The 27,849-nt window shown below is 43.9% G+C and overlaps 1 protein-coding gene across 1 annotated transcript; it reads left to right on the top strand.

Annotated features, from left to right (window-relative positions):
* EDEM2 (ER degradation enhancing alpha-mannosidase like protein 2) lies at positions 1-27,272 on the top strand. Its single transcript, XM_061437372.1, has 11 exons — positions 1-242; positions 478-588; positions 2,714-2,753; positions 5,283-5,388; positions 8,231-8,356; positions 10,761-10,972; positions 11,976-12,117; positions 14,833-14,957; positions 19,810-19,954; positions 23,762-23,883; positions 26,713-27,272. Exons 1-11 carry the CDS (start codon positions 136-138, stop codon positions 27,211-27,213), a joined length of 1,737 nt encoding a protein of 578 aa, XP_061293356.1. The 5' UTR covers positions 1-135; the 3' UTR covers positions 27,214-27,272.
* Positions 27,273-27,849: the final 577 nt, after the last annotated feature.

Here is a 27,849-nt window from a genome sequence, read left to right as displayed (position 1 = left end):
CCGGAAGTGAGTGGATGATTCATGGGCACGCAGGCGTAGTGTCGCAAACTCCCGGAAGATCCCGCTGGGGCTCGCAGAATGAGCGGGTGGTGGTGGCTGCTGCTGCAGCGGCGGCGCTGACAGGACACGAGCTCTATGCTTTTCCGGCTGCTCGTCCCGCTTGGCCTCCTGTGTGCACTGCTGCCCCTGCACCATGGTGCACCCGGCCCTGATGGCACCGCACCCGACCCCGCCCACTACAGGTGAAGTGGGGGGTCGAGCTCCCTGCCCTTCCATAGTTGGGGAATAGGAAGCAAAGACTTGGTCCCTTCCCTATTCCCTCCATCCCGGGACCCCCATCCTGACCTGCTGGCACCCAGCTTACTGGGCTCCTGGCAGAAACCAGGTGACAATTCCCACTTTCCGCCCTGTTTCTTGTCCTTCCCCTGCCTGGTTTCATTTGGTGACCCTCTGCCTTATTTCTCGTACCCTGCACAGGGAGCGAGTCAAAGCCATGTTCTACCACGCCTACGACAGCTACCTGGAGAATGCCTTTCCGTACGATGAGCTGCGGCCTCTCACCTGTGACGGGCACGACACCTGGGGCAGGTAGTGCGAAGGGAGGAGCAAGGGGGAGGCTTGGGTCTAGCAGTCTGGTCCTAGGCCGGCGGGTCTGCTGGAACTGGTGGCTTCATGGTCTCCTCACGGGGTTCCAGAAAAAGCTCCTAGCCAGGGTGGGGTCGCATTCCCCTCAATTCAGGCCCACGGCCACCAAGATCCACCCAGCCTCCTGGAAATTTGTATCACAAGGTGGGAAAAGGCTGGGTTATCCTAGTGGGCTGGATCTCTGGGCTCTGGCCACAGCAGTAACAGACATCAGCTGTTGGGACTTGGGCAAATCTCTGGAGCCATAGGATGTGTGGAAGGGCTTCAAGAAGTCAGAAGACCCAGCCCCTTCATGTTGTAAGTAGTCAAACAGGCCCAGGAGGAGCTATAACTCTTCCAAAGGTGAAACTTCAGAGCCTTGGTAAGTGTAACTGAAATGCACTTCCTCCTTTATCCTCACATCCTTGACTGCTTCTTGAGATTTCAGCTCAAACTGTCACCTTAGTGTCAGTTCCCTTAAATACCCATCCCCTACTAGTCAGTCTCACAAACACACTTTTTTATCTTCTTTGTAGCACTTCTCACTCTGATACTGTCGTTTTCACTTATCTGCTAGTTTGTGTTTCTCACTTCCACTAGAATAAAAATCTATGAAAAAAAAATCGATGATATGGAATCCTCTGTCTTGGTCCTTGCTGAGTGAGTGAAGAATCATTGCATTTAGCGAAACTGACATTGAGGAAACACTGTGCTAAGCATTTTCCTTGCCTCATCTCGTGTAGTTAACATCCCTAGGCGTTAAGTGCTGTTATCTCCATTTTACAAATGAATATGCTAAGAACTGGAGAAATTATGTAAAGTGAAAGTCGCTCAGTCATATCCAGCTCTTTGGGACCCCATGGGCTATGCAGTCCATGGAATTCTCCAGGCCAGAATACTGGAGTGGGTAGCCTTTCCCTTCTCCAGGGGATCTTCCCAACCCAGGGATCGAACCCAGGTCTACTGCATTGCAGGCAGATTCTTTACCAGCTGAGCCACACGGGAAGCCGAAGATACTGGAGTGGGTAGCCTATCCCTTCTCCAGCGGATCTTCCTGACCCAGGAATCGAACTGGGGTCTCCTGCATTGCAGGTGGATTCTTTACCAACTGAGCTATGAGGGAAGCCCCCAAAATTTGTTGGGTTGTTTTTTAGTTGAAAAACTAATGCACGAGAATGGCAAATTTAAGCAGTACAATGTCATATAATAAAATAAATATCTCCCATATGCTAGAACTCCAATCACTGTTAACTTTCTTGTGGGTCCTTCCAGAAATATTTTTGATTTATACCATCCTATAGATATGTATATATGTATCTTTCTAAATTAACTTTTAAAAAGTGTAATTTACATGAAATGCACCCACTATAAGTGTGTAGCAACCACCATCATAGGATAGAGAACCATTTCTGTCACCCTAAAAAGATCCCTTATGGTCTTTTATAGTTAATCCCTCCACCACCACTGGCCCAAAAAACTGCTAATCTGCTTTCTGTATATATGTCTGTTTTTGACAATGCAGTTAGAACATATGACACTACCTATTCTGTAGCTTGTTTTTTTCATTAAACTAGATAATTTGAATATTTTCACATTAGCCCATAGAACTCTTGATAACAATCTTTTTGACAACCTCATAGTTTTGCACTGTTTGAATATATTACGATTTGGTTACTCACTCTTCAACTGGTGTAGATTTGGGTTATTTCTAGCTTTTTGCTGTTCTAAAAACAATACTGCCATACGTATTCTCAAGCCTACAGTTCTGTGCACTGTGAGATAAAGTCATAGATGTGGGAGGCCTATGCTGGGAGCTGCAATCTTATACTGCCTCCCTATGGTAGAGAATTCCAGAGAATATAGGCGATGTGTTTAACTACAGTCAGCTGCATCTGCCCACCTCCCAAGTGCCTTAAAAGGGTCAGAGGTTCCTGGCGATTTTCACTATGGCATCTCTTGTGACAGCAAGTGGGACTGGCAGAGGTATTGCTGTGCCTCACTTATTAGTTTCTGGGGTATCTGATCTGAGGCCTTGATATCTGGTGCTTGATTTTGTTGCTAAGCAGCTGATATTTTTGTCCTTTTACAGTTTTTCTCTGACTCTGATTGATGCTCTGGACACCTTGCTGGTAAGTGTCTCATCTATTCCTTTTTCTCTCTAACATTGCATAACCAATATTCTTCTTTTGGCAGCTTGGCTGTGGGTGAAAAGTGAATTCTTCACCTGGGCTTTTGAGTTTCATCTTTCACTTTGATCTTTTTAATTTGAGGGCAGTGGAAAGCCACTGGCATTTTTCAAGATGAGGACAGGAAATTAGATTTCTGCTTTGAGAAGATCACTGGCTACAAGGTGGAGAAAGATTCATGCAATCATTTAACAAATATTTTTTGAGTAATTGTCTCATGCACTGTGCTCAGCCCTCTGGGGGAATGTAGGAATGAGTGAGGCTCCTGCCTGTGCAAAGATTCTCATCACATGGAAAGAAATAGATGCTTCAGTGTTGTGGGGATAAACTTAACTGGATTCTTTTGAAGGAAGAAGAGGTCAATTTCAGCTGGGGGAATCAAAAACTTTCTAGAGAAGGTAACATGTAGACGATTGAGGGTAAGTTGGATTTGTAAATGGGAAGACTTGGGGTGTGATTTCTAGTAGAGGGAACAGCATGTCTGAGGTTAGAAAATCAAGGAATAGTAGATACAGTTCTACTGAAGTGGATGAGATGAGGCTAGATGAACAATGAGAAACACAGAGGATAGATTAGGTCTAAATCATAGAGGGTTTTAAATGCTGAGATAGGATTATTTGGGTTGCAAGTGATAGATTTAGACAGGGAGGAAATTTACTGAGTCACATAGCTAAAAAGTCCAGGTAAAGACTGGCCTCAGACCCAGCTGGTTCCAGACAATATAAATAATGTCAGTAGGAATCTCTTTCTCAATCTCTTATTTCTGCCTCCTTTGCTGGCTGTATTCTCAGGCTCTCCTTATGCTGACAGGGTAACCACTGGTAGCTCCAGACTCACATCCCACTCATTTAGTAACCTGTGTGTGGAAAGAATTAGTTATTTTTCATTGATTGCCATGACTGAGTCTCAATGATCTGGCTTGGGTTACACATCTATCCCTGAACTAATCAGTTGGCCAAGAGATTTAGTATGCTGACTGGTGTAGGTGAAGGAATGGAATCAGCTTCTTCAAATTATAAGAGTGACTGTGGAAGAAGGGTGATTCCTCAAGGGACAGTTGGAGCAGTCATATCAGAATAAAAGGTATCGGGATTGCATTTGACTTACAGTTTAAACAAAAAGGGTTTAATTTTCTCAAGTAAAAGTAAATCTGAAGGTATTAATAATGTCTAGCATTGGGTCAGCTGCTTAACTGTGTCATCAGAAACCCATTGTCTTGGTATCCTTCCATTTTGCCATCATTAGTATATTGACTTACATTCTCATGCTTCGTACCTCATGGTCTAGGATGGCTGCCACAGCTCCAGAAATCAAGTCTGCTTTCAAAGTAGAAAGGAAAAGAGTAAAAGCCATGCCAATGGTGTCTTGTCTCTTTTTATTAGGCCATTTCTAAGAAGTGCCCTTAGTAGACTACAGCGCTCAGAATTGACTGGATAATACAATCACCTCTAGTGGCAAATGAGGCTGTGAAACAAGTAATCGGATTTCTAGCTTCTATGGCTGGAAGCTACAAGTATAAAGAAGATTGGAAATCAGTGTTGGGTCAACCAACCTGCAGTATTTTCACCAGGATGAATGTGACAAGGTTAAAAACAACAGATATCCACTGAAAATGTCAAACTAAGACTTCCTTATGTGGTCTACAGTCTTTATATTGGTTTCATTTAAATGAGTACATAGGATTCTTTTCTTTTTTTTTTTTTTTTGTGGAAACTAGGGACCTTTATTGGTTACATATTGTGCTGCAGAGCCAACAGACTGCATTAGAGCCAGAGGATACATGCAGACAGGCAGCTTCAACTATACACATGCACCCCAGGAGCCCTGAGTCACTGCTTATGGCTTTGCCCTGGTTTCCAGCCACAGGGTCTGGCCTCCTCAGTCCCGTGCTTGGAGCAGGAATGTAAGAGAAGCTGCTGCACCCAGCCTCCAAGGGGCAAGGGAGTGGCCAGAGGACCTGCCTGAGCAAGTAGGTGTAGACCGATACATTGATGTGTCCCCAGCGAGGGGGCCTATGAGGTAATAACAGTTTATTTGAGGGCTACTTCCCTAGCCCTCCCAATCTTTAAAATACAACAACAACAAAAAAAGTAGACTGTATTCTCTTAAAAATACATTCCATTCAGTACATGTTCTGAGCTGTGAAGCAGCAGGAAAATAGGGCCCCTTTCCTATGATCTTGGCTGTGAGGCTGTTAGAACCCTGTTCCCAACCTGGGGTACTTAAAAGGGAATCCCTAAAAGCAGCTCTTCCAAAGCTGGAACCAAAGAATTTACTAATGTCTTGATACTGGGTCTGTGTGATTTCCAGCTCTCAGTGTTTTGAACTGTTACCAGCAGTTCTAGAACAGAAACTGTAGGTCTTAAGTTGAAAAAGTGAGAGTCACACCAGCATAAGATCCTAGACTCTGATCTAGCATCTCCAGTGCCTACAAGCCTGGGAGCCTCACTCTCAGGTCTCTCTTTCCTACAGATTTTGGGGAATGTCTCAGAATTCCAAAGAGTGGTTGAAGTGCTCCAGGACAATGTGGACTTTGATATTGACGTGAATGCCTCTGTGTTTGAAACCAACATCCGAGGTGAGGGGTGCCTTCGAGGATCCTTGTAAGAAAGGAGACTGTGGAGTTTTGGCCTCCGTATAAACCAGGAGGTGGTAAATAGGATCTTAAGGGCCAGCCTTTCCAGGCCACTTGACTCAAAACAGATCAACAGAGCTCTTCCGTCCTGGGGGTGGGGTAGGGAGGTCTCAGGATCCCTCATTAGTTTTAGACATGAAAGTGAGCAGGGGACAGAGAAAAGACTGAAGAGAAACATGCCAGGATTACTCACATATTTAACATATACTTGGTACTAGGCTTTCAGCCAAGAGCAAGAAAGATGTAATCCTTGCCTTCTCATAGCTTATTGCCTAGGAAGCACTACCCATAGAACTTTCTGCACTGATGATGGAAATGTTTTATATCTCTGTTGTCCAGGCCAGTAGCCACATCTGAAACATGTTTGAAAGGGAAAGTGAAGTCGCTCAGTTGTGTCCAACTCTTTGCGACTCTATGGACTGTAGCCCGCCAGGCTCCTCCATCCATGGGATTTTCCAGACAAGAATACTGGAATGGGTTGCCATTTCCATCTCCACGAGAAATGTGTTTACTGCAACTGTAGAACTGAATTTTTAATTTTATTGAATTTTAATGAATGCAAATTTAAATCATGGCATGTTTTTACTATTTGCTGTATTACATAGCGTGAGTCTTGGGTATTAGTTTCCAAACCTGGATGCTGATCAGAAGCACCTGGGACCTTTTTAAAAGTTCAGCTGTCTAGACTCCACTCTAAATCTAATGAACTGGAATCTTTGGGTTGGGTCCTAGAGTCAGTATTTTTAGCAGGTGCCAATGAATCTTTTTTTTTAAATGATTCGTTCCTTTTGTTGAGGTGCATTTACATATACTGAAATGCACAGATTTATACATTTCAGTGAATTTTGATCCAATGATTCTTATGAAAGTAGTACAACCCTTCTTTTCAGTGAGCTTCTAGACCATTGGTGGCTTAACAGCCATCACCTCTGGATGATAGTTATATTTTTTCCTCCTCATTTTGCTCATCTTTATTTTATATGTTATGTGCAATGAAATTTGTATTACAGATATATATTTTTTTTAATTAAAAAAAGCAGAGGGACAGCATGGTATAAAATCCTGGTGTAGGGATCAGACCTGAGTTTGAGGCCATACTCAATGCTGTGTCCCAGAACTGCTGAGCCCAGATTGTCATCTATGAGTTAAGGTTGTCCTTAAGTCTCTGTTTCTGATACCCATGTAATTGTATCAGCCTTCTTTTGGTTGACATTTGCCCAGTATGTCTTTTTCTTCTCTTTTACTTTCTATCTTGCTGAATTTTATGATTAGCTCTGTCTTTTGTAATTTACATAGTATGTTTATCCCTTCTGACAATCTTTTCTTTTAACTGAAGCGTTCAGTTCTTTTACATTTACTGTAACTACTGGTACATTTGCGTTCATTTCTATAGTATTACTTTGTGCTGTTTGTCCCATCTTTCTCTCTACTCTTTCTCTTTTTCTTTTCAATTTTATTTTTTCGGCTGTGCCATGTGGCATATGAGGTCTTAGTTCCCCCGACCAGGACTGAACCCACCCGCGCCCCATGCAACGGAAGCATGGAGTTACCTAACCAAGGACCGCTGGGGAAGTCCCTCTTTTTTATGCCTTCTGTAGGTTGAGTTGTTTTCCCCCTCATCCCATTTTTCTTTACTAATCTAGAAAGTATGCAGTATATCTAGCTTATTAGTTTTCTTGGAAAATTTAACAAACATAGTCTAAAATTAATGAAGATCTTTATTCTTCTCCTGAATAATATAAAACCTGGCTCTGAGGATTATCTGTACCTGTATGCCTTAGTTATATATTTTAATTATTTCTTTTAAGCCATCCATATATTATTGCCATTCTATAGAATTGAAGGTTTAGATTTACTACTATTTATCACTTGGGAACCATCTTTCCTTCTTGTATCACAGACCTTACATCTGTGGTCCCTTTCCTTTTATCTGAAAAACGTCCTTTTGAATGTCCTTTAGTGCAGGTGCGTTCTTTCTCAGCTTTTCTTAGTAGGAAAATGTTATTATCTCACTGCCTTTGTTTGGCCTTTGAAGGGGGGAAACTGAAGCCCAAGGTCACCAGTTTCGCCATATTTCCAGATATGTAAACTTTAGGTCTTTTTTTATAAGTCCTAAATATTATGTAATAAATTGAAATAGAGAAATGAATAAAATGAAGGTAATAAGTATCTTTCCCTTCTTCTCCTGGCGATCGGGAGACAGTGACCAAGTACAGTGAGCGTGGGCTTTGGAGTCAGGCAGACCGGGCGACCCTGGGCAAGTCGCTTTATGCCTCTGAACCTCAGTATCTTTGAAGAGGGCACAAAATACCTGGTGTTTGGTGTACGTGCGTGCATGCTAAGTTGCTTCAGTCGTGTCTGACTCTGTGCAACCCTATGGACTGTAGCCCGCCAGGCTCCTCTGTCCATGGGGTTCTTCAGGCAAGAATACTGGAGTGGGTTGCCATGCCCTCCTCCAAGGGATCTTCTTGACCCAGGGATCAAACCCGCATCTCTTATGTCTCCTGCACTGGCAGGTGGGTTCCTTACCACTAGTGCCACCTGGGAAGTCCTGTTTGGTATACCCTAGGGACTAAAGTGATAGTCATTGTTTTTGTGACCTACCAAGAGGAAAAAAGACTTGGTGACCTTAACACTGTACCAATATGGGTGTTATGGACTCTTCTTTCCCTCGGTAGTTCTATCTGCTTCCCAGTGAACCACCAAACAGAGCATTGGGTTTAATTTGCACAAGGGAAAGACTGGTCCTTGGGAGTCTGACACTTGCTTTTTGTGCCATATGTAGTGGTAGGAGGACTTCTGTCGGCTCACCTGCTATCAAAGAAGGCTGGGGTGGAAGTGGAGGCCGGATGGCCCTGCTCAGGGCCTCTCCTGAGGATGGCAGAGGAGGCAGCCCGGAAACTCCTCCCAGGTAAGACCCATGTCAAGACAGACCAGAGAGGAAGTCCAGGAGGTCCTGCTGCTCTTGCTGGAGAAAAGAGTGGCTGAATTATTATACCAGACACTTGATATTTCTACCTTTCAGCGCCCACCATGGAAATCAGGGGAGTCCTGGGCATTTGGAGGGCCAGACTAGGATGGACAAGCTGACCTCATGACTGTGGGCAGGGAGCCTGGCGGCTGCAAGGCTCTTGCCCTTATTTGAGTGAGTGCTGATGCCCCCTCCCAGGCCCACACAATGCTGGGATGAAAGGATTCCAGGTCTGAGCATTTGCAACCCCAGATTCCAGATTTGGCTCTGCCAGCCAATCTCTTGACCCATCTCTCTCCTTGGTTCAATTTCCCCATCTATCAGATGACAGTCATGATTCCTTCCTCCCTCTGGGGAGACATAAAATGAGGTCAGAATGGAGAAAGTTCTTGGAGAACCTCAAACACCACTGAGACACGAGAGGGACTTGTTTTGTAGCTAAGCCATGTCCAGGGCTGCAGGCCAAGCCACAGTGTTTGTCTGGTGGGGCAGTAGCTGGGCTCAGCAGCATCAGCTGGACACTGTGTTCTCTTCAGGGTGTGGTGGAAGTTCTGAGTGCTGTTCACACCCAAACACATCACGCTGTGCTTTCCACCAGCCTCTTGGCCATGTCACTTCTCCCCTTCACCCCTACTTGCCTCTCATGCTTGGGGACGAGCTGAGGAGAATGAGCGATCCCAGTTCAGGCTCGCTGTCTTACAGCCTGCATGTCTCCTTAAAGCTTCATGTTCTGTGTGACTCATCCTTGGAGGAAACTTTTCTTTGGCATCAATTTTTTTTTTTTAATTGAGAAATATACATATTGCAAAGTACATGTTGAAGTCGGCACCCATGTTTCTACCATTCAGGTCAAGAAACAGGATTTAGTCACCCCCCCCTCTCTTTTTAAGACTGCCTGACTTTTCCAAGCTATCTTTTTGGGGCCTTCTTGGTGGTGACTTGAATCGTCCTTGCTTTCCATTCATGTCTGCCAGATAGCAAGTTTCTCCTCCTACAGTAGAGTTGCTGGGCCTTGTGGTTCTTGGAAGTTTTGTCAGCTTTGTTCACAGTTTGGTGACGCACAGGCTGCTCTGGGGTTGTTTGACCTTTCAGCCTGGAGAGGAAGTCTCTGCCTCTAGCTTGCTGTCTAGATCCTTGCCTGGAATCAGAAAGCGCTGGGGTGGGGTGGGCAGGGCACTGGGCCTGTGGGGAGGGAGCAGGGAGCGGGCACGTGGCAGTCATTCTCATCTTAGCTCCATTTGGCTTGCTGTGTGACCTTTGAGTCACTTCTTTGCAAGCATGTCTTTTCCTACCTGTGAATTGAGGATTGGACTACAATCAGCAGGTTCATGGTTTATATCCTTTAAAAAAAAATAACATAGCCACTAGCTATCTATTTTACACATGGTAGTGTATCTGTGTCAATGCTAAGCTGCTGTATAGCACAAGGAGCTCAGCTCAGGGTTCTGTGATGAGGGGTGGGGTGGGGGGAAGTGGGAGGGAAACCCAAGAGGGAAGGGATATATGTATATGTATACCTGATTCACATTGTTGTACAGTAGAAGCTAAGACAATATTGTAAAGCACCTATACACCAATTTAGAAAAAAGAAAGAATAAAAAATAGCCCCCAAGACTCTTTAGAGCAGGAATCCTGAACTGGCTCCTCTGAGTCTGCAGATATGGTTCATTTGTCAGAATGGTGTTTTAAGAAGTAGATGAATGGCTTCCTCATTGTGCCAACAGCCCCACCACTGCCTATGGCTTAAGCCCCACCTGCTTCACACTAAGTTACCTGCCTAGCCTCTGAAGGCACAGTATAAAATAAGTAAAAGTAGAGCTGCTCTAGGTACAGTGAGCATGCGTGCCAACCCGGAGCACAGCCTGCTGTTCATTCCCCTCCGCATCACAGGCAAGAGCCCGAGGCATGGGGAGCGGTGTTCAGCAGCATCTGGATTAAGTGGCCACTGAGGTCTCCAGTTGCAACACTTATCCTTCTCTGGCTCAGTCTCTAGCAGATCACCTAGGGCAGGGGTCCCCAAACCCCCGGCTGCTGACCGGTACTGGTGTGCAAGCTGATAGAAACTGGGCCACCCAGCAGGAGGTGAATGGTGGGCAAGCGAGTGAAGCTTCATCTGCCACTTCCCATCAGCCCCCATCACTCATGTGACTGCCTGAAACATCCCACTGCCCCAGTCTGTGGAAAAACTGTCTTCACGAAACGGTCCCTGGTGCCAAAAAGGTTGTGGACTGCGAACCTAGGGGACAAGAGGGAAGCACTGGCCAAAGCTTCAGGCTTTAGGCCTGTGTCCAACCATCTCCACCTCCCCACTCCTGTCTGGGGTCTTAATTTTGTGATCGTTCAGCCTTTCAGACCCCCACTGGCATGCCGTATGGCACGGTGAACCTGCTTCACGGCGTGAACCCGGGAGAGACTCCTGTCACCTGTACGGCAGGCATCGGGACCTTCATTGTGGAATTTGCCACCCTCAGCAGCCTCACCGGTGACCCCGTGTTCGAAGACGTGGCCAGAGTGGCCCTGATGCGCCTCTGGGAGAGCCGGTCGGACATTGGGCTGGTAGGTCCCGCAAGTTGGCCACCTTGGCCCGTGCTTACGCGGCTCGGGGCTCGGGGCTCTGAGCAACAAATTGCAGTTCAGCTGAAGGAAACGAAGGGTGACCTCAGGAGTGGTTCAAGACTTAGGCTAACAACACGGAAAGTAGATGAGACCTCCAGTTCCTGCTTTGGCACAGAGAGGAGGAGAGCATGAGAGTACATCCTTTACCAGGAAGCGGGGCTGTGACGAGCTCTGACTCCTTGAGCTTCTCTGATTTCTAGGGAGTGGGTCACATGCTTCATGCCCCGACTCACTCAGTGACCTTAGATAATCCGCCTGTCTGGCCCTCATTTTTACATATTTTTGTGAAACTATGATAAGAGACACTGAACTGTTCCATGAAAAAAAGATTCCTGGTCAGTTAAGTTTGGGGAATATTATAAATAGTATCCTTTCTTTGAAGAGTTATAATGAACACAAACAGCTTAAAGGTTATGAAAACCTCTGATAAATTCATCTGTTTAATTTTGCTTAACACAGTGTTTCATAAACTTATTTGATACCAGGGCTTCCCTTTCCTCTCCACACCTACTAACCCATGAAAAATGTGACCAGTCATCTCTGAGGTCGATTGCAGTTCCTAAACTGGATCATCCAGTGAAATTAACAGTAAGTGAGCCAGAGCTGTCCAGGAAATAGCTCTGATTTAGTCAGAATTGAGATTGAGTTCTGGCTTTACTCTGTTGAAACTGTGTGACCCTGGCCAAGTCACTCAACCTTTCTGATCCACAGTTACTTCAGTAGTAGTGTGACATACTTATACCTCCTCACTGAGTCATTATGACAGATGAAGACTGTGTTGTCTGAAAATGATTCAGGTAGGGGCATGTTTTATACAAATTCTGGTTCTAAGTCAGCTTGAAAGTGAAAGTTGTGTGAGGAATCCTTAACATTTCCTTAAGAGGGTGCCACTTTGGGGACCTCAAGTAGCTCCCTCCTTTGAGACCACGTGTCTTTCTCCTAGGTTGGCAACCACATCGACGTGCTCACTGGCAAATGGGTGGCCCAGGACGCAGGCATCGGGGCTGGTGTGGACTCCTACTTTGAGTACCTGGTGAAAGGAGCCATCCTGCTTCAGGATAAAAAGCTCATGGCCATGTTCCTAGGTAAAGAGGGCGGGGAAGGGGGGCTTTTCCTCTTGGTTTCCCCTGTTGAAATATCATTTATTTATAAACTTTCAATTGCTCCCAAGTGCTTGCCTACACCGGAGAAGGCAATGGCACCCCACGCCAATACTCTTGCCTGGAAAATCCCATGGACGGAGGAGCCTGGTGGGCTGCAGTCCATTGGGTCGCTGAGGGTTGGACACGACTGAGCGACTTCACTTTCACTTTTCACTTTCATGCATTGGAGAAGGAAATGGCAACCCACTCCAGTGTTCTTGCCTGGAGAATCCCAGGGACGGGGGAGCCTGGTGGGCTGCCGTCTATGGGGTTGCACAGAGTCAGACACGACTGAAGCGACTTAGCAGCAGCAGCAGCCTGCCTACACAATTAGTTCTGCGTACCAGAGTCTGCATTCAAAACTACCGTGGACTCACACTGCCCACTTGAGGCCCCTCACACCTCTTCACGCTGTCCTGCGAGAGCCCAGCTGAACCGTGCTGCCTGCCTGCAGGCGGCCCTGGATTATTTTTTATTTCCTGGCCGTTGCACATACTGTGTTTCCTTTGCCTTGAATGCCTTTTTTCCTGCCATTATGTGTTCAAATTCTGTTCACCCTTTATGGCTCAGCTTAAATGTCATTATGCCCAGGAAGTAGCCTGATGCTGCCTCAGTAAAATTTAGGACCTTCAGCATCTTTTTTTTGCCATCAGCTGTCTTCACAAGTTACAGCTCTACCAGCTGAGTGCAACATCCAGGCTTTATTCATCTTTGTACTTCCCGCAGTGCTTTGCAGGAAGTAGCTAGCAGATGAATGTCTGTTGAATAGAAACATTTTACCCTCCAGTCCCTTAGACACTAGCAATAATGATACTGAGGAATTATTGGGCACCTAGTAATAATTATGGATACCATTCATTTATTCAGCAAATATTTGTTGGGTACCATTGATGTATCAACTGCAGTGCCAAGCACTGAACATAGACTGTTTCTTTTAATCCTCACAACATTGAGATTGTCTTATTTATTTGGATGTGTTTTTGGTACTTCAGTCAGATAATGTTTTGTTTTAATTTTAAATATCTGCTTTTTAAAAAAATATTTATTTGACCTCATTGGATCTTAGTTTCAGCCTGCAGGATCTTTGTTGCATCATGAGGGATCTTTCATTGAGATGCATGGACTCTCTAGTTGTGGTATTCAGGCCTAGTTGCTCTGTGGCACGTGGGATCTTAGTTCCCTGACCAGTGATCAAACGTCTGTCTCCTGCATTGCAAGGCAGATTCTTAACCACCAGACCACCAGGGAAGTCCCCAGATAACGTTTATTGTGCATATTTATTAGGTACTATCTTCATGTTGGGGATCCTGCAATCAACAAAACAAAGTCCTAACTCTCATGGCTTTACACTCTAGGGGTTGTTATAAGTTCAAGTTGCCACTGGAATGCAAGCTCCCTCAGGGTTGAACTTTGATTTGTTTGCCACTCCCTAGATATCTGGAACCTAGGTGGTTTAGTCCCTAAGTCGTGTCCGACTCTTGCGACCCCATGGACTGTAGCCCACCAGGCTCCTCTGTCCATGAAATTTTCCAGGCAAGAATACTGGAGTGGGTTGCCGTTTCCTTCTCCAGGGGATCTTCCCAACCCAGGAACCTAGAGGTGCTCAGTAAATACTGTTGAGTGAACAAATGACTGCATAATCCCATGAGATGTATAACATTACTTTCATCACTTTATAGATAATAAGACTGAGGCTTAAATCTGAAAAGGAGTGGACATATGTATATATGACAGATTTTATTTTCTTGGGCTCCAAAATCACTACGGATGGTGACTGCAGCCATGAAATGAAAAGACAGTTGCCCCTTGGAAGAAAAGCTATGACAAGCCTAGACAGGGTATTAAAAAGCAAAGATATCACTTTGCTGACGAAGGTCCATATAGTCAAAGCTATAGTTTTTCCAGTAGTCACGTACAGATGCGAGAGTTGGACTGTAAAGAAGGCTGAGTGCTGAAGAATCAGTGCCTTTGAATTGTGGTGCTGGAGAATACTCTTGAGAGTCCTTTGGACTGCAAGGAGATCAAATCAGTCAATCCTAAAGGAAATCAAACTTGAATATTTGTTGGAAGGATTGAAGCTGAAGCTCCAATACTTTGGTCACCTGATGCGAAGAGCCAACTCACTGGAAAAAACCTTGATGCTGGGAAAGATTGCAGACAAAAGGAGAAGAGGGAGGCAGAAGATGAGATGGTTAGATAGCATGGCCATGAATTTGAGCAAATTCCGGAAGATAGTGAAGGTCATGGAGGCCTGGCATGCTGCAGTTCATGGAATCACAAAGAGTCAGACACAGCTTAGCAATTGAACAACAGCATAACTGTTGACTTTATGATATACCTGAAACTAACACAACATTGTAAATCAACTGCACTCCAATAAAAATATTTTTAATTAAATTAAAAACCAAAAACTGAAGCTTAAGAGGGGAAAAACTTGCCCCAGGGTCACAGCTAGCAAGTAGCAGAGCTGGAGCTGAAATTTGAACCTGGAAGTTCGACTCCAGAATCCACATTCCTTCATCTATCTCCTTGCATCCTTGTCTACTTTGAGGCTGGGTCACCCGAGGGTCTTTCAAATGTTTAAATCCATCCCCCAGTTGCCAAAGCCTGCCTTCTGTGTCCCTCATCGTTGACATGTCCATTGTCTTACTTCTGCAGAATATAACAAAGCCATTCGGAATTACACCCGCTTCGATGACTGGTACCTATGGGTGCAGATGTACAAGGGGACTGTGTCCATGCCAGTCTTCCAGTCTCTGGAGGCCTACTGGCCTGGTCTTCAGGTAGGAGCAATCAGAGAGGGTGGTCCTTTTTCTATGGAACGGGCAAAGCAAGCTCATTCTGATGTGTAATCAAAGCGCTTGAGTACGTTTTATTGGAAGGGTGGGTTGGGGAGGGAAGAGAGGCTTAGAGTGAGTCAGACAGATTTAAAAGTTCTGCCAGACTGAGTTTTTCAGGGGGAGCTTTCAGGTGTCAGGAAGTGAACTTCTAGTTTGCTGTGGAATGTTGTACCATTTAAAGTACACAGTGTCTTTTCTGGGTTGGGCGGTCATAGCCATTGGCAATGACCATTTCTCCATTGGACATTTCTGTCACATATCCTCATTCTTGACAGCTGGCCTAAGAAGGGTGTGAATGCATCTGGGGCCACTCTGCTGCCATCATTGTGTCTTCCCATTACATGGTCTGATAGTATTGCAGTGAGAAGGGATCTTAGAGCCCATCTAATCCACCCTGTGGGTGTCCTCAAATATTTAAAATATTTTTATAAGCTGTAAATATTTTTAAATACTTTAAAATATTTTTATAAACTTTTTTTTTAGCCTTAAGAAGTTAAAAAAAGGTTAGAACATGTAGGGGCTTCCCTGATGGCTCAGATGGTAAAGAATCTGCCTGAAATGCAGGAGACCTGGGTTCGATCCCTGGGTTGGGAAGATCCCCCGGAGAAGGGAATGGCTACCCACCCCAGTATTCTTGCCTGGAGAATTCCATGGACAGAGGAGCCTGGCAAGCTACAGTCTATGGGGTCACAAAGAGTCGGACACATAGATGAGTAGTAAATTTTTTCAGCATAAAAAGAAATGCCCCCCAAAAGAGGAATACAGTGATAAATAAGTCTCAAGCCCCCACCTTCAGATTCTCTCTCCAAGCCAGCCCTTATTGCCAGTTTTCTGTACCTCTTTCCAGAAATCCATATACATAGATATGTGTATATTTATGGCCCCTTTTTTTCTTTATATAAATAGGAGTATTTTATTACTTTTCACTGACTGTCTTGGAGATCATTCTTTACTGATACATATAGATCAATTTTACTTTTTTAAACAGTTGCATATTATATTCCATTGAATAGACATAGCATCATTTATTTAACTAGTTTCCCATTATATACTTTTAGCCAACCCTTTCATTTTACAGATGGGGAAAGAAGCTCCTAGAGAACTTGTGGATAATATTGAATATTGGTCCAGCTCTTCTAAGATCTTCAAATTTTATTACTTGAGTATCCCCTAAAAAGATTTTAAAAAATTGTAGTGTCCCTTGCATATTTTTAATCTTACGAATTTAAATAATGGCATACCATTCCTTTTTCTCCTCCAACTCATATTTCCATCCTACTACCTCAATAGGATTTTATCCTAATTATAATTTTATGCTGAAAGCATTTTATTGGACACCCTATATATGGCTCTGTGACAAAATGTATTCATATGTAGAAATTTAAAACGTTTTAAAATTCCCCATGCCCACAGGCTCTGAGTATTTAATTTCTTCTGGATTTAGTTATCATTAGTATGTAGATGATTAAAACAACATTTATAGCTTACAATTTTTGATGATTATTAACCTGAAAGCAACTTAATTGGAGGTTCATTTCTTAATGAGATTTTTGGGGCTTTTTAAAATTTTAAGTAGTTCATGTATTTGTGCATGAAGAATGTTGTTGTTTTAGTTGCTCAGTCATGTCCGACTCTTTTGCAACCCAAATGTGCTAAAACGGGGCACAGTTACACATCAATTTTACTCCTGCTTTTCACCTTTTTAAAATATAAGTGCTGAGGAGCCTGAGCACATAAATAAGTAGATGGATGGAAGGAGTTTGATAATTGCAGTATCATTCAGTTCTTTGAAATCATTGAGTTAATAGATTGAACTGTATAAAATTGCCAGCATTCAACCATTTTTTGACCTGAAGAAGTAGCAATATTATATTGTTCAAAGAAAATCACATAATGATCTGTCATCAAAAATTATTTTTAATGATGTCTCTGCTGACAACTTGACCAGTTCCTCTCTTCATTTTTTGAAAGCAAAGAATTGAAAGCCATCTGATTTGCAGAAGGATTTGTTACCCAGTGGTTAGAGTCGTTCATTTTTCTTAATACCTAAGCTAATATCTTTTTTTGTTTTTCATTACACTAATATTTTAAATTTAACCTAGTTGAGTGTTCAGTGTTCCACAGGAAGGTTGGAGATTGTTGGTGGGTCCACCTTGCTTTTGTCAAGTGGTAGAAGGACAGTTGTGAAAGAGACAGAATGGGTAGCCTGCCTTTGTGTCGGTGATACGTTTTAGAAAAGTTGAGGATCTGGAAATCTATTTCCTTAAAACCATTTGTGCCTACATTCCCCTTAAAAAACCTGCTTATACCAGCCATCCATATAACTGATCACACCTATTGACTTTGCATGATTTTATTTCTGTGCATATTTTCCAAGAAAATAATTGATCAGGGAAAGATGCAACTCATATATGGGTATTTCTAGCAGCAAAGTTTATGACAAAGAAAAACTGGAAATGATCCAAACGTCTAGTAATGAAAGAAAAATAAATGTATTTTTTTTCCTTTTTTTAAATTGTGGCAAAATTCACACATCATAAAATTTACCATCTTAATGCTTTTAGGTGTACAGTTCGATGGAATTTATATTCATGTTGTTATGTAGACCACCATCCATCCCCATAACTCTTTTCATCTTGTAAAACTAAAACTCTACACCTTTTAAACACTAACTCTCCATTCCGTCTTTCCCAAGCCTCTTGACAACCAGCATTATAACTTCTATCTTTATGATGTTGACTACTCCAGGTATCATATCAGTGGAATCACATGGTATTTGTTTTCTTGTGACTGGCTTATTTCATTTAGCATAATGTCAAATTTCATGCTTGTAACCTATATCAGAAATTCCTTCTTTATTAGGCTGAATAATATTCCTTTGTGAGTATATATCACACTTTGCCATCCCAGTTTGTATAGGATTTGTGTGCTTTGTGTGTGGCACTTTTCCTGTTTTGAGAAAGGTTTCTGGGGTTATTTCTCTGTGAGGTTATAATAACACTAATAGCTAACATTTAGCTGACAGTTTGGTACATAGAGGTGATAAATATTTATGAAAGAATGATTTATGTGTTGGGCATTTTACACAGAATCATCATAGCCCATTGAAGTGATGTTCCATAGATGAAGAAAGGAGGACATTAAATTTGTTCATATCCTCAACAGATATTTGGGTGCCTTCACGAAGTTCATAGAGAGTGAAACACAAAGAAAAACTTAGACAAATTCATAAAATAATAAGTTGCAATTAAGGAAACAAATAAGAGGCTAAAAGAGAGAATATTAGATGGGGACTTACTTTAGATAAGAAGGACTCTCAGAAGTGGTGATGCTGAAGCTGATATTTGAAGAAGTAGGGGTGGGGGTGATATTCCAGGCAGAGGAAACATGATGTGTGAAGGTCTTGGAGGCAGGAAGGAGTCAGGTGTTTATCAGGGACAAAAGCAGGATGGCCACAGTCCAAGGAAGGAAAAGAACAGTTAATGGAATGTCAGCAGTGGCCAGATTGCACAGGGCCTTGAGGGCCATGGTGGCATCTTGACCTTATGCTGAGTCTGGTCAGCATAAGCCTCTGAGTAAGACAGTTACTCTGGCCGTACTGGGGAGAGTGGACTAGAGAAGACAAGTCAGAGAACCAGTCAGTGAGGAGGCCTTTGAGGTCATCCCAGTGCAAGATGCTAGTGAACAAGTGGTAGCTCTGGAGATAAGTAGAGAAAAATCTTGATGTTTTAGAGAGAGGGAATTGATGGGTGTTGCTGGTAGAATGGATGTAAGGGTTGGGGAAGAAGGAAGAGCCAAGGATGACCCCCAGCTATCTAGCCAGAGTGGAATCAGTGGAAGGTGGTGCCATTTACTGAAAAGGGAGAGAGGTGAGAGTAGAGATGCAAATTTGTGAGAGAGTGAGGGAACCAAGAATTTAGCCTGGAAAATGTCATTTGTTCTATCCCTGAGACATCCAGTGGAGATGTCAGGAAGGTCAGCTGCTTCCCTGTGAGCTTATATTAATATGAATAGCTACTTAGAAGCACTTAGTAAAATGACAAGCACCTACATCCTCTGATTCAGCAATCCTAATTCTGGAAATGTATCTTACAGATACACTTCACATGTTTGAGTTGACATAAGTACAGGGTTATTTCTTGTAGCATTGATTATTATAGCAAACAGCAAAAGATTGGAAGCAAGTCAATTAACTATCAATAAGGAGCTAATTAAATTGTGGGATACTTACTATGCAACTGTATAAATAGGAGGAGGGAGATGTACTTACTTGGAAAAATTGAGTTGTATTGTTAAATGATAAAGGAAACTGCAGAACAGTATATTGAATAAGCTGTATTTCATGTAGGGGAAGTAATATATACTTATACACCTTTGCTTATGTTACAAACTAATGCAAAATGATTACGTTCTGGGGTATAGGGTAGGAGTGAAACTTAGTATAATCAACCTTTTTCTTATTAGAATTTCAAATCAGATGGCTGACTTACCTATTTAACTATTAGTAGCCAGTATTGACTGAGCAAGTACTGATGGGCAGGGACTTTGTATACACCCTGTGTCCCTTACAGCAAAATAAAATATACATTATAATTGCACATTGTACATGAGGCTCAGAAAAGTTAAGTATCTGATTTGAGGTTGCACAGTGAGTAAATGGCCAACTCAGGGTTTGATCACAGGTCTTGATCTCCAAAGCCTTTGCCTCCTCTTTCCCCCGAGGGTGCGTGTGAGGTTCTGTATGTGGGTTTCCTGCCTGGTGGCTGCTTTCCTGACAACCAGTTCTCTCCTGCAGAGCCTCATTGGGGACATTGACAATGCCATGAGGACCTTCCTCAACTACTACACCATCTGGAAGCAGTTTGGGGGGCTCCCAGAATTCTACAACATTCCTCAGGGATATACAGTGGAGAAGCGAGAGGGCTACCCGCTTCGGCCAGGTAAGCAGCATCTCTGGCCCATGGCCAGCTCACAGCCTCCAATTCTCCGAACCCCAAGCCCTCAACATCTCTATGAGGTTCCATGCCTCACAAATGCTCACAGCTCCATTTTTTTCCCCCATCTGCTTCTTCCAGTGACTCTGGGTGGTTTTCCTGCTAGGAATTCTATATCCCTTTTATTTTCAGAGAAGGAAATGGAAGGCTGGTTGGTTGCAATGGCTTCCCCAAGGCTGTTAGGTGTAGAAGCTAGGACTGGAACCCAGGTCTCTTCATTACATCTTATGCTCTTTCAAACTTGGACAAGCAAGTGAGATGGACAAAGCCAGGTTGATGCCTTTTGAGTTCCTGCCATTGGGATTTTGGACGCATAGGCAATCTTAATCATAAGTCAATGGATCAGGTCAGATAAACTGTGCATCTGTGGAATGTTGGGACTTTAGGAATGGACTTTAGGAGTGAACTATCTCTTGTCCCCCACCTCCTCATTTGCAGCTCAGTCCTCAAGACATAGAGAAGGAAGGGCTCACACACTCGATAACTCTCTTGTGTTCTTTTCCAGCTCCGATCTTCTGATTCACTGAAGGAAAGTTAAACATTACAAGGAGGGGAAAGGAAAGGGGGGCAGAGGAAGGAAGCTGAGTCAGCACACAGTCACCCTGCCCCCCACCCCAAAACAGCTTATGTTCCCATTGTTTCTGACTCCTCCCACCTGAATGCCTTTTAACTGTGGGATGGGCCTTCTAGTGGCTTCTGCCCATTCTGCCCTTCTTTACCCCACTTCCTTCCTCCTCTGACGTGCTAATCTTCTCAATCATTGTTCTAAGAATCTTGGAGAAGCAACAGAAGTGGGAATAAAACAGCAACTGGAAAGAGCAAATTAGTCATTTTTGACTCCTTGGAGGCTGCTGTTTTTACTATTGCTCATGCATTTATTCTCATAGCTTTTTTTTTTTTTTTTTAACATAAAATGGTCAGATTGTATTGATGCCATGTTACTACTAAATAGGATGAAGACAGAGTTTGGGACTAAATGTGAGACCTAGGCTTGTGCATTCTCAAAGATAGAGGGAACCTGAGAGGTCTTCTAATCCAGTGGCCCCTACCTTTTTGGCACCATGCATCAGTTTCGTGGAAGACAATTTTTCCATAGACCAAGGTTGGGGGAGGGATGGTTTGGGGACGATTCAAGTGTATTACATTTATTGTGCATTTTATTCTATTATTATTACATCAGCTCCACCTCAGATCATTGGGCATTAGATCCCAGGGGTTGGGGACTCCTGTTCTAATTGATATCCCCCTGCAATAGCCCCATCATGTAGTTATCTCGTGTCTTTGTCTGGTTACCAACAATGACAGAAGGCTCACTACTTACAGAGGCAATGTGTTTTATTTGCAGGATAGGCTGACAGGAAGGCTCAGTGGAAAGTAAGGCACCACAGCCAGGAATCCAGAAATGCCTTAGACCAGTCACTCTTCCTACCCCAAACAATAGCAAATGGGAGATAAGGGACTCTTCTATAATTAGGTTGGCCAGTGCCGATGCTCTGGTGCATGCTTCTGACCAGCAGTGTTGGAGCACAGAACCTAGCCTAAAAGCCTCCGAAGGCCTTCACCCTCACCTAAGTCCAAGTCTAAACCTTGGGCTCTCACCCTCTTGCAGAGAGTTGACCAGATACACCAGAAGTTACAGCAGTCACTAGCAGGCGCAGGCCTATGTGTGAGGAAGAGAAAACAAGAAACAAGATGCTTGGCCCTGGGTGCGCTGAGCCAGACAGCTGCGAGAAGCATAAGGGGAGGCTTCCCACGAGGGCACCATCTTTTCCATCTCTGAACACACACAGTGTGTTCATCTACCAGTAAATGTACCCCCATCTATGCTTAGAATATGAGCAATTAGATTAGTAAGTGTCCACAAGCCTGTGGGTTAAAGGGAGGGAGAAGTAGGAGAACACTGGGGAGATCGGCAGCGGTATTTTCTCCCAAAATAAGAAACAGATGGGACTTCCCTGGCCGTCCAGTGGTTAGGACTCTGTACTTCCAATGCAGGAAGCCTGGGTTTGATCCCAGGTCAGGGAACTAGGATCCCACATGCTGTGTGGCATGGCTTTAAAAAAAAAGAAATTGAATATAAAACAATTCTGATGTCTTCTCAACTCTGCCAAAATGAAATGGAATAATAATTCCTATTGAAACAAACTCTATAAAGCCAATGTGTTTAATTCCTTGAATTACACATAAAAATGTTCAAGGGACTTCCCTGGTGGTCCAGTGGTTAAGACTCTGCATTTACATGACAGGGGGCACAGATTTGATCTCTGGTCAGGAAACTGAGATCCTGCATGCCGTGGCCAGGAAAAAAAAAACAAAACTAGAAATAGAATTTACAGTAATAAATCATTAGGGAAAAAAGTACTCATCAGGAGTCAGGAGGAAATAGGAAGCAGAACATGAGGAGGAGAGGCTGTGTAGGGAGAGGAGAAGAGTTCTTTCCTGTCCGAGTAAAGACAGGTGAAGAAGTAGCAAAGTCTGTGGAGCTGTAGCTTCTACCCACCGAGCCCACCCCAGAAGTCACGTCTTTCTTTTCCGTAACAGCCTTCGAGATATCTGAAAGCAACAAACACATTGTGCTGGGTTTTCTTTTCTCCAGATACATAGTCCCATCCAGTCCAGCTCCTGTTGGCTAGTTGGCTAATATTCATCTTATGATGGGGCTCATGTCCGAATGTCAGATTCCAATTGTGTAGAACAAGGCAAGACTGTTGCCTTGCTCTGGGCACAGTGAACTGATGGCTGGATCTTTGCTAGATTGTAAGTTGATTCTTGAATATCTCAACCTTCATCTTTTTGCCCATCCCATCTTGGAAAGGGCCTTATAATGACAGAGTCAGACTCTGAAGCTTTAGGATCAGTTAGGCTGTAAGTGGCAGAGAAAAAATAGTAGCTTAATTAAAATAGAAGTTTATTTTGGGGGGACTTCCCTAGCGGTCCAGTGGTTAAGACTCCTCGCTTCTATTGCAAGGGGCCTGGGTTCAATCCCTGGTGGGGAAACTTAAGATGCCATACCATGTGGTCAAAAGAAAAACAGGAAATTTAACTTGTTCTCTGATTTTCCGGCCTTATGTGGTACTCTTTGGTGTCAGTTCAGTTCAGTTCAGTCGCTCAGTCATGTCTGACTCTTTGCGACCCCATGAATCGCAGCACGCCAGGCCTCCCTGTCCATCACCAATTCCCGGAGTTCACCCAGACCCACATCCATCAAGTCAGTGACGCCATCCAGCTATCTCATCCTCTGTCATCCCCTTCTCCTCCTGCCCCCAATCCCTCCCAGCATCAGAGTCTTTTCCAATGAGTCAGCTCTTCACATGAAGTGGCCAAAGTACTGGAGTTTCAGCTTTAGCATCATTCCTTCCAAAGAAATCCCACACCTGCCTGCTGGGAATAGTTGTTAATCCGGGGAGCCTTGTGCTTGAGTAAAGTTCGTGATTCTGTTACTAAGGAAGAAGGCGGGAACAGATATTGGGAGGTGGGCAGCAGCCCCTTCCCCCTTCTGCATCCCAGAACCTGGCTGCCTGTCTCTCCCTTGGGATGGGAATCCATGGTCCATTTTAATGCTGGTCTTCACTAAGCCTCAGATTGTGTGTGGATTGGCTCTGAAGATTCAATTCAAGGGAGTTGCCCCAGTTCCCCTTAGTTGGGACCCTGTGGACACAGTAAGGAGGGGAGGAGTCTCTCACTGTGCCAGGCAGGCTCCTAGCCTTCCCTGCCCAGCCACTGGATGAGAAGGGTCCACTTTGAACTTTGCAGAACTCATTGAGAGTGCCATGTACCTCTACCGTGCCACGGGGGATCCCACCCTCTTAGAACTCGGAAGAGATGCTGTGGAATCCATCGAGAAAATCAGCAAGGTGGAGTGTGGATTTGCCACAGTAAGTGTTTCCACGGGCCCAAGAATTGGGAAATGTCTCCCCCTGCCACTAAAGAGCCTCTGGAATATTAACATTGGAAGGACTCTTAAAGGTGTAAGTAGTGTCTTTATTTTATAGACGGGGTGGCTGAGGAACAGAAGCGAGCCTGGCTAAAAGTCCCAAAGCAGGTAGAGGTGGAGCTAGGATTCATTCCCAGGGGTCTAGACTCCATGCCCTTGGCCTTCTCCTTACTTCAGAGACCCTCTAGCTATCTGAATAGGCTACTTTGCAAAGAAGTGTTTTGTGAAACATTTTGTGAAAAGGCCTATAAAATGGATTTTAGAAGAGAATTACAGTCCCATAGCCTTATTTGCAGGGAAACCTGATGGCTCAGCAGTAAAGAATCTGGTTGCAATGCAGAAGACACAGGAAATGTGGGTTTAATCCTTGGGTCAGGAAGATCCCCTGGAGGAGAAAATAGCAACCCACTCCTGTCTTCTTGCCTGGAAAAATTCCCATGGACAGAGGAGTCTGGCTGCCTGCAGTCCATGGGGTCACCAAGAGTTGCACATGATGGAGCAGCTAAGCACACATGCACACACACGCACACAGCCTTATTTGCGGGCTTCCCTGGTAGCTCAGTAGCAAAGAATCCCTCTGCCAAACAGGAGATGTGGGTTCAATCCCTGAGTTGGGAAGATCCCCTGGAGAAGGAAATGACAACCCAATATTCTTGCTTGGAGAATCCCATGGACTGAGGGGCCTGACTGGCTACAGTCCATGGGGTTGCAGAAGAGTTGGATACGACTTAGCAACTGAAAAACAACAGTAAGCCTTATTTGCAAACCCAAGGATCCTTAATGAAACAGCCTTACTGGTCTCACGGATATTTACTGAGTGTCTTTCACGGGCCAGGTGCTGTGCTAGACTGAGGATTATAGCAGTGAAGAAAGACCAAGCTCCTGAGCTGACATTTCAGTAAAAAAACAGTGAATGTGTATCTAGGAGACAGAAAGGAGGCCATTGAGGCTGGAGGCGGGTGAGCAAGGGGGAAAGTGGGAGAAGATACATCCCCAGAAGTAGGCAGGGGCTAGATCACATAGGGCTTTGTATTAGCCATGAGGAAGAGCTGGGATTTCATTCTGCTGGGAATGAGAAGCCTTGGTAGGATTTACAGCAGAGCAGTGACATGCTATATTTTAGAAAGATCACTCTGGCCCCTCTGTGGAGAATGGATTGAAAGGGTCAAGGAGGAGAGCCGTATCACATCCTTAGAGGACCCAAGCAGGCAAGATAGAAATAAACAGTGGTTGCAGACATGTAAAAACCAGATGTTGAAGCAAATAGTCTGGAAGGAAATTCACCAAAAAGCCTACAGAGGTTTTTTTAGGGTATGGAATTAAAAACAATCAAATCAGAAAAAAACTCTTCCTTTTCAAAAAGTTGTAATTGATTATATTCTATGAGTAAAACATAGATGCATATTTTTAAAGAGAAGACCTGTATGTGTAGGAGAAATATAAAGCAAGGATGTGCTTTAATTTCTAGTATGTTGTATTTTGTGAAAAGCCAAAGTGGATGAGTTCAGTGGGGCCTTAGAACTCTTGACTTATTTCCATGAAAATGAAGTCTTTTGGAGCCCTGCCGAGGTGAATGATGGGAATAGGCATCTGACTCCTTGGCCTTTGGGAAATGGGACAAAAGAATAATAATTCCTGGTACATCAAGTCCATATTTTAGTCACATTTTTTGGGTATAAAATAGATATCTACTGAGAACTAGTTTTGTTTAAGAAAATGCATTGCTAATTCTAAAATAAATACTTATTTTAGAAACTAAAATAAATGTTTGTAGCAAGTAAACCTACTCATCCCCGACTATAAACTCAGTATGAATTTTTCTTTGTAAAGACTCCTAATCAGTTGTGTACAAGAGCAAAAAACTTGGTAACCATCTTTATGTCCAATAAGCAAATGATGCTACATTTTTACATCATTAAGAGACGTAAACATTAGATCAATGTTTGGAGTCAAAAAAGGATAGGATAAAGGGGCTAGGATATTTGTGTATCATGTAGGGGGACCAAGAAAGATAGTTCTGATGAGGCAGCATTTGAGCAGAGACCTGCCGGAAGTGAAGGAGGGGGAAGATACCTGAAGGAAGGTGGCGCCAGGCTTCAGGAACACCACTGAAAAGAACTGGGCCAGGCATGAGCATGTTCACGGAATAGAAAAGCTGAGTGGCTGGACCTGTGAGAGCCACAGAAAGAGCAGGAAAAAGATGAGGTCAGCAAGGAGCAGGAGCCAGATCAGCAAACACCTGTTAGGCCACGATAAGGACTTTGATTTTAGTTTGCGGGAAATGGGATGTTAATAGAAGGTTTTCCATAGAGGATTGACAGGTAAGACTTAAGATAAAAATATCCTTGAGCATAGCGTTTCCCAGGTGGTTCAGTGGTAAAGAATCTGCCTGCCAAGCAGGAGATACAGGTTCGATCCATGAGTCGGGAAGATCCCCTGGAGAAGGAAATGGCACTCCAGTATTCTTGCCTGGGAAATCCCATGGACAGAGGAGCCTGGCAGGCTACAGTCCATGGGGTTGCCAAGAGTAGGATACAACTTAGCGACTAAACAACAATAACCAATCCTTTAGGGTAAGAATGGAAGAAGGAAGCCCAGTTGAAAATTGTGATAAGCTTGGTGAGAGATGACGTTAAGTGATTTGCTCAAAGATCCGTAGCCGCCTAGTGGCAGGAAGGCCTGACGGGGTGGGGTGCCCCCCCCCCCCCCCCCCCGACCCTTTCTCCTGCTCTGATGCTAGTCTGACTTACTTCCCTCTTCCACGTGGCAGATCAAAGATCTGCGGGACCACAAGCTTGACAACCGCATGGAGTCTTTCTTCCTGGCCGAGACTGTGAAATACCTCTACCTGCTGTTTGATCCGGACAACTTTATCCACAACAACGGCTCCACCTTCGATGCGGTAATCACCCCCTACGGGGAGTGCGTCTTGGGGGCTGGGGGTTATATCTTCAACACAGAAGCACACCCCATCGACCCCGCTGCCCTGCACTGTTGCCGGAGGCTGAAGGAAGAACAGTGGGAAGTGGAAGATTTGATGAGGGAATTCTACTCTCTCAAACGGAAAAGGTCGAGATTTCAGAAGAAAACTATGAGCTCGGGTCCATGGGAACCCCCAACAGGGCCCGGAACATTCTCCTCCCCTGAAAACCATGAGCAGGCAAGGGAAAAGAAGCCGGCCAAGCAGAAAATCCCACTTCTCAGCTGCCCTAGTCAGCCTTTTACCTCGAAGCTGGCATTACTGGGACAGGTTTTCCTAGATTCCTCATAACCACTGGATGATATTTTGTTTTTGAAACTAAACTGTAACAATAAATCGGCTTTTGATGATCGTGGTTTTCTATTTTACAAATTGGGTTGTTTCATGAGATTTCATTCAAAGATAGGGTGTACAACTAAAAACAATTGCAAATCTACTTTTTCTCTTATGGTTGGAGAAATAGCTGAACATAAAGTTAGCCGGCTTCAAAGACCCCAGGGCTTGATACTTGAATCTCCCTTCCTTTCAAGGTTCCCATTTTCTGGAGAGTGTTGTAAATATATTTGTTAGTCCTTTTTGGGGGGGTGGGCGGAGAGATTTTCATTTTTTAATTGAAGTATAGTTGACTTACAACATTCTATAAATTCCATAGGGCTTATATAATATACAACTATATAAAAACTATATGTAGAATGTAGTAAATAGATATTTTTATACATTACAAAATGATCATCACAAAAAGCCTAGTTACCATCTGTCACCATACTAAGTTATTAGAGTATTACTGACTATATTCCTTGTGCTGTATATTACATCCCCATGACTTACTTATAACTGGAATTTTGTACCTCTTAATTTCTGTCATCTGTTTTAGTCTCCCCCCGACCCCACCTCCCCCATGGCAACCACCAGTTTGTTCTCCGTGTC

Source organism: Bos javanicus, chromosome 13 (genome assembly GCF_032452875.1).
Source record: "Bos javanicus breed banteng chromosome 13, ARS-OSU_banteng_1.0, whole genome shotgun sequence".
Taxonomy (NCBI): Eukaryota; Metazoa; Chordata; class Mammalia; order Artiodactyla; family Bovidae; genus Bos; species Bos javanicus.
This window is presented reverse-complemented; position numbering and strand designations above follow the sequence as displayed.

What these genes read in the sequence shown, in the direction of transcription:
- EDEM2 (XM_061437372.1), top strand. Translation starts at nt 136, where the DNA reads ATGCTTTTCCGGCTGCTCGTCCCGCTTGGCCTCCTGTGTGCACTGCTG. An exon ending in GCTCATGGCCATGTTCCTAG is followed by an intron (nt 12,118 to 14,832) that starts GTAAAGAGGGCG and finishes TTACTTCTGCAG; the next exon opens with AATATAACAAAGCCATTCGG. An exon ending in TGGAGTGTGGATTTGCCACA is followed by an intron (nt 23,884 to 26,712) that starts GTAAGTGTTTCC and finishes TCCACGTGGCAG; the next exon opens with ATCAAAGATCTGCGGGACCA.